General features: G+C 55.7%; 1 protein-coding gene across 1 annotated transcript; it reads left to right on the top strand.

Moving 5' to 3' along the window:
• Positions 1-6,963: 6,963 nt before the first annotated feature.
• On the top strand, positions 6,964-12,645 carry LOC100092858 (keratin, type II cytoskeletal 6A-like). Its single transcript, XM_001514475.3, has 9 exons — positions 6,964-7,509; positions 8,702-8,916; positions 9,975-10,035; positions 10,157-10,252; positions 10,368-10,532; positions 10,759-10,884; positions 11,072-11,292; positions 11,837-11,871; positions 12,126-12,645. The coding sequence occupies exons 1-9, from the start codon at positions 6,988-6,990 to the stop codon at positions 12,356-12,358; spliced, it is 1,674 nt and encodes a 557-aa protein (XP_001514525.1). The 5' UTR covers positions 6,964-6,987; the 3' UTR covers positions 12,359-12,645.
• Positions 12,646-13,017: the final 372 nt, after the last annotated feature.

The raw sequence follows: 13,017 nt of genomic DNA, 5'->3' as shown, positions 1-13,017 counted from the left end.
TGGACACAGTCCATGTCCCACATGGGACATGCCCTTGCCACTAGACCACGCTGATTCTTTCTCCCCACTTCCTCCCCACCATCACCACCACCGCAACTCCTGAATAGGAGAAATCCGGGCTGGTTCCCCTGGAGGAGACGGGCGGGGTAGGGAGGGGACGGCAGGGAGAGACTTCCAGCCTCCTCTAGAGGCTTCCCAGAACGGCCTCCTTGGCCAGAGGCGGCCGGATCTGAGTCAAGGCCGTCTGGATCTAAAAGGATCTAAAGCTAATCCGAGTTCCCAGACGGAGGGAAATTAAAAAGTTTGTTAGAGGGAAGAAGAGACAAAAGACACAATACGCACAAAAGAGTAGGGCGGGGCGGGGTGGCGGGTCCGCCGGCGGCGCTGGCTCTTTCGAGGAGTGTTACCTCCCAGGATAAGCCGGGAGAGAAACTCAAGGCCCGACAAAGTTTCTTCCCTGCAGGGAAAACCACCGGCCCAAGCCGCGGACCGCCGCGAGGTCTCCGGTTCGACATGACTGCAAACTCGTTTTCTGGGTGTGTTTTTTTTTTTTTAATGGTATTTGTTAAGCACTTACTACGTGCCGGGCCCTGTTCTAAACCCTGGGTAGATTAGAGAAGCAGCGTGGCTCAGTGGCAAGAGCACGGGCTTCGGAGTCAGAGGTCATGAGTTCGAATCCCAGCGCTGCCACTTGTCAGCTGTGGGACTGTGGGCAAGTCGCGTCACTTCTCTGTGCCTCAGTTCCCTCATCTGTTAAATGGGGATGAAGACTGTGAGCCCCACGTGGGACAACCTGATTCCCCTGTGTCTACCCCAGCGCTTAGAACAGTGCTCGGCACATAGTAAGCGCTTAACAAATACCAACATTATTATTATTATTCAAGTAAATCAAGATAGACACAGTCCATGTCCCATATGGGGCTCACAGTCTTAATCTTAGTCTCAACGAGAAGCAGCATGGTTTAGTGGAAAGAGCACCGGCTTGGGAGTCAGAGGATGTGGGTTCTAATCCTGATTCTGCCACTTCTCTGCTGTGGGACCTTGGGCAAATCGCTTAACTTCTCTGTGCCTCCGTTACACAGTCCCTGGCACATAATAATAATAATGTATTTGCCAAGCACTTACTATGTGCCAAGCACTGTTCTAAGCGCCGAGGTAGGCCCAAGGTAATCAGGTTATCCCTCATAGCCTTAATTCCCATTTTACAGATGAGGTAACTAAGGTACAGAGAAGTAAAGTAACTTGCCGGGTGATAGAGCCGGAATTAGAACCCATGTCCTTTGACCCCCCAAGCCCATGCTGTTGCCACTAGGCCAGGCTGCGTCTCACATAGTAAGTGTTTAAACCAATACCAAAAAAAAAGAAAAGAAAGAAAAAGAAAGGAGGAAGGGGGAAGAGTACTTGCAGCTCTCTGGGCTCCACTGCAGCAAGAGGGAGTTGGTTTAGACTTCAAGATGAGCTTCCAGGAAGTCTACTCTGGATCAGATATTTAAGGGAGGAGGAGAGCTTGGAGGAAAGAGTAGGCAGGCGGCTGATCTGGCAGCTTTAAGCGTTCTTCGCCCGGAGGCAGGGGGCTGGACCAGATCCCCTCTAGTGCCGACCCGCGTGGGGCTGCGGGAATCTGTGACTCACGGGGTGGCCAGGGAAGATGAAGAAACGAGGATTTTGAGCTCTGGTTTCACGGAGGTGCCCTCCCGAACCGAAACCGGCCCCTCCCTGCCCCCCAGCCCACTTTCCCAGTCCTCCCTGCTCATCCCACTTGAGACCCCTCCAGTATTATTGTTAATAGTAATAATAATGGTATTTGTTTAGTGCTTACTATGTGCCAGGCACCGTATAAAGCACTGGGGTGAATATGAGCAAATTGGTTTGGACATAGTCTCTGTCCCACATGAGGCTGACAGTCTTGATCCCCATTTTACAGATGCGGGAACTGAGGCACAGAGAGGTTAAGGGACTTGCCCAAGGTCACTGCCACCCGACGACCCAGACCCCCGCCATGTCCCTACTGCACTGCCCCCGACTGGGTTCCCTGCCCTGCACGTGATCCAGTGCTAGCAGTTCAAACCCTGGCTGTGCTGGTGATCTTGAGTAAGACCCTTAACCTCTCTGGGCTTCTGCCTACCCCAGCAGGAAAATGGGGAGAATTCAACTTCTCTCAGGGGGAGAATCTCACCCGGGGGCAGCCTCGCTGGGATGGGGCGTCTATCAGGGAAGGGGGAAATCCTTCCTCGGTCTCCAGAAAGGGAGACTGGGGGTCCAGAAAGAGCAAGAGATCCACTGGATGACGGACAGCATTGTTAGGGGAAAGTTAAGAAAAGGAATCAGGAATTCTGACTCCCAACCCATTGGCCTTTCCCCAGTCCCTGCTTCCTCCCACAGCGGTAGAGCTGAACAAAGGCAATAGTGATTGAGGGCACACACCCACACCCACACCCGAACACACAGACACACACCCACAACAAAACACAGAGGCGCACATACACACATAGACACACGCCCAAACACACAGACAGGCACCCACATTTTAAAAAAAAGACATACATACACACACACACACACACACACACAAATCCTCACCATGGGCTTCCTCATGGTAGCTGGAGGCTTCACCAGGGCAATTGTCCAGATGCCAGTTTCCCCACTCCGCACAGCCCCCTACTTGCCAGTTTCCCCTCCACCCAACCCTCCAGTGAGAAGATTGAACATGTCCAGACGACCCCTGGAGAAATATCTGGGGAGGAGGGAGATGTAGGAGAAATCTCCCAACTCTGTACCTGACCTATGGCACCAATGGCTAATGCGATTTAGAATGCCCTCCCCGTCTTCTCCAAATCCTGTCCCCTCCTCTTTTCAAATGGTCCTTAAAACCTGTCTCCTCCAAGAAGCCTTCCCCTGTTGAACCTTTTTCTGTCTCTTATGAATAACTCTGGTTAACGCCATGCTTTGCCCTGCCCTTATTTATATTTTCATCTGTTTTTTTTTTTCAGTTACTCTTGCTTCTCTTGCTACTACGCCTTATATTATTTGTCCATCTGGCTGTATCTGTCCATCAATCAATCAACCAGTCGATGCTATTTATTTAGTGCTTATTATGTGTAGAGCACTGTACTGAGCATTTGCCTTTAACATCATTCTGTACACTCTTCAAGGGCCCCACATCAACCCAATAGTCACCCAGAGCACTTATGTTTTTAATTGCTCTCCTTGGTATTTTTATACTTATGGATATCTCCTTGTTCAATCGTTTCTTCAGTTAGACTGTGCTATTTCCTTTTATATCATTGTATTATTATCCTTATTATTATTACCCCCACTATTTGTGATTAATTTCTTTCTGCTTCACTTTCGCTAGATTGTCTCCCTCTCAAGGGTAGGAATAAATATTGCTACTCATGTAATCTCAGTCAGTCATAATGGTCCAGTGGATAGAGGATGGGTGTGGGAATCAGGTCATGAGCTCTTAGCCCGGATCCACCACTTGTCTGCTGTATCACCTTGGGCAAGTCTCTTGACTTATCTGGGCCTCAGTTACCGCATCTGTAAAATGGGGGTTAGAACTGTGAGCTCCATGTAAATGTGTCCAATCCGATTTGCTTGTAGTCTTCCCCCTCCCCCGAACCCCCCGGCCACCACGCTTAGTACAGTGCCTGGCACATAGTAAGTGATTAACAAATACCACAGTTATTATTATCCATCATATATTTTGAGCACTCATTCTGTGCAGAGCATGGTACTAAGGGCTTGGGAAGACGCAATAGAAAGAGTAGACACAATTTCTGCTGTCAAGGAGTTTACAGTCGAGTTGGGGAGATAGACGCTAAAATACAGGGCAGTTCTTTGGACAGTCAAGACAAAAATCAATGAAGTGTACTTACTGAGCACTTACTGCATGCCAAGCACTGTAATAATGTAATAATGTTGGTATTTGTTAAGCGCTTACTATGTGCCGAGCACTGTTCTAAGCGCTGGGGTAAACACAGGGGAATCAGGTTGTCCCACGTGGGGCTCACACTTAATCCCCATTTTACAGATGAGGGAACTGAGGCACAGAGAAGTTGAGTGACTTGCCCACAGTCACACAGCTGACAAGTGGCAGAGCTGGGATTCGAACTCATGAGCCCTGACTCCAAAGCCCGTGCTCTTTCCACTGCGCCACGCTGCTTCACTTACTGTACTGTACTAAGCATTTAGGGGAGTACAATACAACAAAGTTGGTAGACATGGTCCCTTCCCACAACGAGTTATTTTTTTCTAATATATGTTCAGTGTTTACTATGTGCGAGGCACTGTGTTAAGCGCTAGGGTAGATACAAGGCAATCAGATTGGACACAGTACATGTCCCATACAGAGCTCACAGTGTTAATCCCCATTTAAAGATGAGGTAACTGAGTCACAGAAGAATGAAGTGATTTGTCCAAGGTCACACAGCAGACAAGTGACAGAGCCTGGATTAGAACCCAGGTCCTCTGGCTCGGGCCTGAGCTTTAACCACCAGGCCACGCTGCTTCACGGTATTCCTCTAGTTTGCAGTCTAGAGGGAATCTAGTGTACTCTCTCTCTGTGTGTGTGTATGTGTACCAACAGTTTAGCAGCCTCTCAGAGGTAGAGATCCCCTCCCGCTGTCTCCCCCCCAGCACCCACTGGGGATGTGTGGGGGGGAGTGTGTGTGTTTGTGTGTGTGTGTGTGTTCTTGAATAGACTGGCAGCCCCTCGAGGGCAAAGCCCATGGCAGAGCATGGAGTCACCGTGGCTGTACCGGGAACGAGGATGGGCTGGTTTGGACCAACCCACCAGGGTGGTGGTTGTGTTGCCACCTGCTGTTACTCAGGGCCTCTGGCCCTGGGTCTCGACAGTCAGCGCATTGTTCCGCGCTGGCTCAGCCTCTCCCCTCCCACGCCCGCTCCCCTCTAGTGCTGAGTGAAGGTGGATTGCGTTTCGGGAGAAGAAAAAGACTTCGGACGGCAAGATTTCTTCCAACCCCGACTATGTCCTTTCCCTTCTGCTCCTCTTCCTCCTTCAAGAAGTTTTCCAAGATTCATCCCACCCAGTCCCCAATCAGTCGCCCCATCAGCCCATGTGTCGAGGGATGTTCTATTGAATTGATCTTTCTACTCCTGGGTGTAGAGTTTGCTCACGCTATGTGTCTCTATCCTCTGGTCTGCTTTGCCTCCCCCAAAAGCGTCTGAAGAGGGTTGGGGTGGAGGTGGGGGCGGGGTCCGTGTTCCCCTGAGGATTCCCCCGATCTGGTCCCGCCCGGCTGGAATTGAGAGTCCTAGCCTGGTCCCTGCCCACAACGAGTTATTTTTTTCTAATATATATTCAGTGTTTACTGTGTGCTAGCTCCCCTCTCTCCCCGAGTCAAAGGTCTTCCGTTCCTCTGGGGCTTGGAAACGCATCAGTGCTGTCCAGCTGCAGGTCATCCTCAGCTCAAAGGGGATAGATTCAGTTCTAGGTTAACCCGAGCCCTGAGGGGGGGAAACAGGACACACGTACACACACACACAAACACACACACACGCCGTGCTGGATATTGGAAAAGGGACAGAGGGAGGAGAAGATACGTTCCCTGCCCTCGAGGGGCTGCCGAGCTAACTGGGGAGGGGGTGACAGGAGCCACAAACCTTGTACCAAATTCGAAGGACTTTTGGTGGTGACCGCCCTGTCCGGCCCCTCCCCACAGCCCTTCCCCAGAAGGGGCCACCGTAGAAGCGCAGGACAAGTGGCCACAGAAATTCTGTCTTGGAATCCTCCTCGGACAGCTCCCCGCTTGCGGCCGGAGGACAGGAAGGGAGGCCGGAGTAGCCAAAGTGGAGGACGGTGGGGAAGAGAGAAGAGTCAGGTCCGCTGCTCCGTCAAAGCCACAGTCGGGGCAAGGGCGAATGCCCACCGGCTGCTGACATTTGACGACCCAACCCATCTACCGTCGGAGAGTCTGCCTCGCCCCCCCCTCCCCACCGACACACTTTCGGAGACATTTGAAGACCCTTCCCATTCCTCCCCCGCCCCCACCCCCCACCTCCGGAGAGACTGCCGCGATCCTGTCCATGTCCCCCCCCCCCCCCCCCGAGAGACTGATGCGACCCTCCCACTCCCGGAGACACTTGACGACCCTCCCCGACTCCCCACACACGGAAAGACTACCGGGACCCTCCCTCCACCCACTCCCAGAGGCACAGGGCAACCCTCCTCATCCACCCCGGGGAGCATGTCCCCAACTCCCCACACCCGGAAGGACCCTTCCCATCTTTCTAGATCTCGGAACTCACAAGGTTGACGATTGCTCCGACTGGATAGGCTTTGCCAGGGGAACCCTCCCAAGAGGAGAACAGTGGAATTCACCGTTTCGGGGAGAACGCCCTCTTCCCCTTTCTCCCCTTCCCCTCTCTCCTGCCTCCTCTCCGCGCCCCCGCCCCCCAGCAGGTAATAGAGATCCCCAGTTCGGATTCTCCCCGCTGTGGCACCCAACCAGCCAGTCCTGCCTAGAGAGCAGCCCCCGAGGGGCCCCAGGAAGGCGGATGGGAGAGAGGGAGACGCTTATCCAGGAAGAACTGGAGTGTGTGCGGGGCGGGCGGGGCAGGGCGGAGTGGGGTGTGGGGGGAGACCTATCTGGAAACTGAGTCAGCGATTCCCACCCAGCCCCTGTTCTCTGCCGCGGCGCGGGGCATGGCTGGCGAATGACATCAGCGGGCGCTATTGTATGCGGATCAAGTCGAGGCTGGAAGGCAAGAGACGTTTTCTCCATCCTCGAAGGTGCGCAGAGTTACCGAACCTCCGCTTTCCCACCCGCTCGCGGCCCGGCCCAGGTGATATCACGATTCGTCACGCCTGCCCCGCGGAATGTGCGGGGTCATCTAAGAGGGAGGGACCGGGGCCTCAGCGCCCCTATATAAGGCTTCGGCGACGGACACCCCGACATCGGATCTTGCCTTCCCTCTTCTCTCTTTCTCGCTCTGTCTCTTTTCCCTCGCTCTCCTCCAGTCGCCATGTCCTGCAAGTCGACCGTCACCATGCACAGCAGCGGACGCCGTGGCTTCAGCGCCGCATCTGCCCTGGCCCCCGGAGCTTGCCGGACCGGGTTCAGCTCGCTCTCCGTGTCCCGCTCCGGGGCCGGGGGCAGCGGCTTCGGCCGGGTCTGCGGCGGGGGCGCCGGCGGAGCCGGCTTCGGCAGCCGCAGCCTCTACAACCTGGGCGGATCCAAGCGCATCTCCATCAGTGCCGGAGGCTGCTACGGCGGGAGAGGTGGCGTTGTCGGTAGCGGGTTCGGATCCGGCTTCGGCGGCGGCTTCGGCGGCGGCTTCGGCTCCGGCATGGGCGGCGGCTTCGGGGGCGGCTTCGGCGGAGGCTTCCCCGTGTGCCCCCCGGGCGGCATCCAGGAGGTGACCATCAACCAGAGCCTCCTGGCCCCCCTGAACCTGCAGATCGACCCCACCATCCAGCGGGTGCGGACCGAGGAGCGCGAGCAGATCAAGACCCTCAACAACAAGTTCGCCTCCTTCATCGACAAGGTGAGAGGGCCGGGACCCCCCCGTTCCCTCCGCCTCTGGCTTGAACCTGCGCCCGTCCCCCCGGTGTCCCCGTCTCTCTCCTGGGGTCAGAGTTCGGATCCACTAGAGGCTGGCAGGGGCACTGCCACTCCGTGGACATCTCCCTCCGTTCCTCCGGGGTCTTGAGCTCCGGTTGCAAGGGGCGAGGGTTGTTTTTGAGGAGGGCTGACGACAGGGCAGAGGCCTGAAGACTCCGGATCGCCCAATCCAGCTCCTCTGGCCGTCGACTGGCGCTTCCTGAGGACAGGGAGCTATACTGGGCTCTGGGCAACCTACGGAAGATACGGCTCCAGCCCTGCTCTCTCGGGATTTACAATCTATTGGGGGGGAGGCAAGCGAGAGAACTCGGGACACTAAAGAATAGTCAGAAATTCTCCATTCGTGCGAATCAGAAACAGATAAATGATCCGAAGCTGCGTGGCCTAGGGGAAAGGGCACAGGCCTGGGAATTAGAGGACTGGGTCCTAATTCCGGCTCTGCCACTTGCTTGCTGTGTGACCTTAGGCAGGTCGCTTAACGGCTCTGTGCCTCAGATTCCTCAACTGTAAAATGGGGAGAAATTTCCTGTTCTCTCTCTCCTTTAAACTGTCATCCCCGTGGGGGACAGAAACTGTGACCGACCAAGTTATTTTGTATCGGCCCCAGCGCTCAGTACAGAACTGGGTACATGGTAAGCGCTTGACAAAGACCACAGTTATTGGTATCCGAGAGCGAGTGGTCGGAACTTTGGAATTTGGGTAGATTAATCCAGGTATGTTTCTTGGACGAAGTGATTTCATAAACTTTTGAAAGCAGGCAGGGCCGTGGGTTTGGTAAAGCTGCGGCCAGAAGGCTTTCTGGGAGGGGCGAGAATACCGTAACATTTATTACCCAATTACTTAATTATGATTTATTGAGTTTCCACGGCTCGTTTATTTCCCCACAACGCTTCTCCCATTAATTATCCTAAATAACTACACCACATTCCCCAAGACTAAGTGGCAGAGTTTCTTCTCCCTATTTCCAGAGGGAGGGAAACAGAGTCTCAGAGAGGTTGGGTGACTCTCCCAAGGACACACAGCACCCAGGAAAACGCACTGAGGGAGATGGAGATTGTTCAATTCTTTCCCCCAGCTCCCTGGATTCTTGACCGACTTCTTCCCGTGACTTCCAGGTGCGCTTCCTGGAGCAACAGAACAAGGTGCTGGACACCAAGTGGCAGTTGTTGCAGCAGCAGGGGACCAAGACTGTGAATCAGAACCTGGAGCCGTTGTTCGAGTCCTACATCAGCAACCTGAGACGCCAGCTGGACTCCATCCTGAGCGAGCGTGGCCGGCTGGATTCCGAGCTCCGGGGCATGCAGGACCTGGTGGAGGACTTCAAGGCCAAGTGAGTGAGGACGGAGGGACGGCAGCGGGGCCAGAGAGCGGGAAGGGGCTGAACTAGGAAGCACAAGCCCCTAGATATGGGAAGCAAGACACTGGAATTCTAGAAATAAGAAGGTCCTCGTGGTTGGGCGGGGATGGTCAAATGGCTCAACACCCTGCCTCCAGGTGGGGAAGTCTGAATTAGCCCAAACCAGGGACGTTCTACCCTCTTTTGCTTGCCCGTTGCGAGTGAGGCAACCAGGAAGTTCTTTAATGCATAACCCATGTCCCTCCTCCTGCCGCTTCTTCTTTCCTCCTCTTCAGTGGACCTGGAGAACAAGGGTAGACACCTGTCTATCAGATAATCTATCAGTCGTATTTATTAAGCGCTTACTGTACGCAGGGCTTACTTGAACCTTTGCCAAGCCTTCTCTTTCCCCGACTGAGCCGTTCTGCTCGTCCTTCGGAGGGCCGTTCTCTCTTCGGACTCTTTCAGCACCGGACCATTTTTCTATCTACCCTTCACCCCATGACTGATTCCAAAATCTTTGTCTAACTGGGAGGTTTCCGGGTGTCCAGCGAGCCACATGAAAGACGTACAGGGAGAGGACTGGGAAGGCACAAGTTTAGTTGTTTGGGAGCTGGCCTCTTCTTTTTTTATTAGTTATTATATTTAATTAAGCATTTACTATTTATCAAGCCCCATGATAAGCCCTGGGGGAAACGATCGAGAGGATCAGTAGTAACCCAGTCCCTGTTCCACGCGGGTCCCCCAGGAAGGAGAGCAGAATCTATCCATTTTGCAGATGAGAAAACCGAGGTCCAGAGAGGATAAGCGACTATCCTGGGGTCACACAGCAGATTAGTGACAGAGCTGGGCCTGCAGCCTCGGCTTCCGATTCCCAGTCCCATGCCCTTTCAAAGCTCCTTCCCTGTGGCCTCGTGGTCCCACAAAGTGGCGGCTTTCGATTGGCCAAGAGGTCGACGGATCCACCTTAGCCCTCCCCCCCCCCAACCCGCCCCCCCCCCACACATATACACGCAGGATTTACTACATCCACTCCCTCCCCATCTCTGCAGGTATGAGGACGAAATCAACAAGCGTACCGCGGCCGAGAACGAATTTGTGACCCTGAAGAAGGTAAGTTGGGGGTCTCCCAGGGCAGGATGGGAGGAGGGAGGTTGTCTCCCCGTCCCACCGAGGGAGCCCGCTTCATCCACTGGGTGTGCTCACGGCCGGTCCCTTCCCCACCTCTCCCCAGGATGTCGACGCCGCTTACATGAACAAGGTGGAACTGACCGCCAAGGTAGACTCCCTGATGGACGAGATCAACTTCCTGAGGGCGCTGTACGAGATGGTAAGGAGTCCGGCTGCCCCACGCGGTCTCCTTCCTGTGGGACAGGCTGAATGGTGTGGAGCCCTAGGCCCGGGAGGGCCCAGGGGTGAAAGTCGGAAATGCCCCCATCCTCTAGGAGCTGTCCCAGATGCAGACCCAGATCTCTGACACGTCGGTGGTCCTGACCATGGACAACAACCGCTGCTTGGACCTGGACAGCATCATCGCCGAGGTCAAAGCCCAGTACGAAGAGATCGCCCAGCGCAGCCGGGCCGAGGCCGAGTCCTGGTACCAGTCCAAGGTGAGATCTGCGGGTAACCAGTCCGACTCATTCCCGTCCTTCTCCCTGCCTCCCTCGATTTCCCTATTCTCCCCTCTCTTTACCCTCCACCAATTCCTTCCCTGTCTTCCCCCTTCCACCCATTTCCCTCCCTACTCCTTCCCTGGGCCTGGGCAGGGTTGATGTCCCGAAGGCGGTGGTTGGGACGCTCACCCTAACCTCTTTCTCTCTGACTGGGGCCTGGTAGTACGAGGAGCTGCAGCAGACCGCCGGCCGCCACGGGGATGACCTGCGCAACACCAAGCACGAGATCTCCGAGATGAACCGCATGATCCAGCGACTCCGGTCTGAGATCGACCACGTCAAGAAGCAGGTAGGGAGCCTTTCCCTGGGGGTCCCGGTGGGGAAAGATGGGATCTGGGAAAGACACCCTTTCGTAAACCCACTGGGCACCCGGACTCTGGTCCAGGGAAAGAGACCGGCTCCGGGGAGGTGGGGGGAAGAGGGGCAGCTCATCCTTTGCTCCGTCCCGCTCACTCCCCCGCCCCTCCCTCTGGCAGTGCGCCAACCTGCAAGCCGCCATCGCTGACGCGGAGCAGCGCGGTGAGCTGGCCCTCAAGGACGCCCGGGTCAAGCTGGAGGAGCTGGAGGCCGCCCTGCAGAAGGCCAAGCAGGACATGGCCCGCCAGCTGCGCGAGTACCAGGAGCTGATGAACGTCAAGCTGGCCCTGGATGTGGAGATCGCTACCTACCGCAAGCTTTTGGAGGGCGAGGAGTGCAGGTGAGGGCCCTGCGTTCAAACGCCCACGACGCGTGTTGGAACTAGTCGGTACCGTTCCCCGTTTCATGGGAAACCCCTGGGGCCCGCCACCTGGACCTCCACTCTCGCAGATGTCCTCCACGGTGTCCTGGGGCCCTTGGCTAACCCTGATAATACTAACCGTGGTATCTGTTGAACGCTTTACTAATAATGCCAAGCGCTGAGGGAGATACAATACAAACAGATCGAACAGGGCTGGCAAACTAAGGGGGAGGGGGAGCAAGTATTGAACCCCCATTTTACCGATGAGGAAACCGAGGCCCAGAATAGTTAAGAGACTTGCCCCCAAATCACACAGTAGGCAAGTAGTGGAGCCGGGATGAGAACGCCGGTTTTCTGACTCATTCATTCATTCGATCGCATTTGTTGAGCGCTTACTGTGTGCAGAACACTGTACTAAGCGTTTGGTCAAGTACAAGCCCACGCTCTTTCCACCACTCTCTCTGCCCCACGACTCCCCCTGCCTCTCATCTGCCCGCTGACCTCTCGTTTGCTTCTCCTTTAGGCTGAGCGGAGAAGGGGTCGGACCCGTCAATATCTGTAAGTGTCTCTTCTCAGAATCCTGCTTGTTTTCTCCCTTCGCCCCCCCCGATCTACTCCGCTCGAAGGTTCACTTCCCCACCTCTCAAGGGTTCCCTTTCCTCTCTGCAGCCCTCAAGGGTCTCCTCTCCCCTCCCACTGTCCCGTCCCCCGAGGGTCCCCTCCCACCCGTCCCCACGCCGCGAGGGTCTCGGGCCGTCCTCCCCCCTCTTCTCACCGCATGATCTGTTCTCTCCCTTCCCTTCTTCGAGCAGCCGTGGTCAGCTCCACCGTGTCCAGCGGCCACGGTGGCGGCAGCGGTGTCTGCAGCGGCTACGGCCTGGGCGGAGGCAGCGGGCTCTCCGGAGGCCTGAGCGTGGGCGGCTCCTCGTTCAGCTCCAGCAGCGGGCGGTGTCTCGGCGGCGGCTTCGGCTCCGGCAGCACCGGCAGCTCGAGCGTCCGGTTCAGTACCACCACGTCCTCCAGCCGGAAGAGCTACAAGCACTAGAGGCGGGTACTTCAAACCGTCTCGTCCCTTCGCCTCTCAACCCCTGCCCACTCCGGCCGTCCCCTGGGGGCTGCTCTCGGCCCCGGCTCGCCTGGCCCCTTGCACTGTGGGCTTCGCCTGGCTCCCGCTCCCTCGCCAGACCTCCCTCCCCACCGTGTCCCGCGGGGAGGCTGAATCCAGGAGTGGCATCCCCCTTCGGGGCGGACAGAACCTCTCTCTGGGATGTGTGTTTCTCTGCTCCCTCCCCTGCCTCCTGTTTGTCCAATAAAGCGCATTTGTGATATCTATCTGCATCTCGATTCTTCCCTCGGCTCGAAAATGGCCCTCCCTCGTCCATGTGGTGGTTCCCACCTGGCTCTACAGTTGCGGGGTTGTGTGTGTGTGGCGGGGGGCGGTGAGGTCGTTGGGACCTGGAGCAGCACTGAAAGGGGGAAGCAAGGGGGAGACTGAGTTCATTCATTCAATCGCATTTGTTGAGCGCTTACTATCTGCCAAGCTTTGCACTAAGAGCTGGGGTAGATACGAGGTAATTGAGTTGGACACACTCTCTGTCCCACGTAAGGCTAGCAGTCTTAATCTCCATTTTACAGATGAGGTAACTGAGGCACGGAGAAGTTCAGTGATTTGCCCAAGTTCTCACAGCAGACAAGTGGTGGAGC

The sequence above is a fragment of the Ornithorhynchus anatinus genome, chromosome 10 (assembly GCF_004115215.2).
Source record: "Ornithorhynchus anatinus isolate Pmale09 chromosome 10, mOrnAna1.pri.v4, whole genome shotgun sequence".
Classification (NCBI taxonomy): Eukaryota; Metazoa; Chordata; class Mammalia; order Monotremata; family Ornithorhynchidae; genus Ornithorhynchus; species Ornithorhynchus anatinus.
This window is presented reverse-complemented; position numbering and strand designations above follow the sequence as displayed.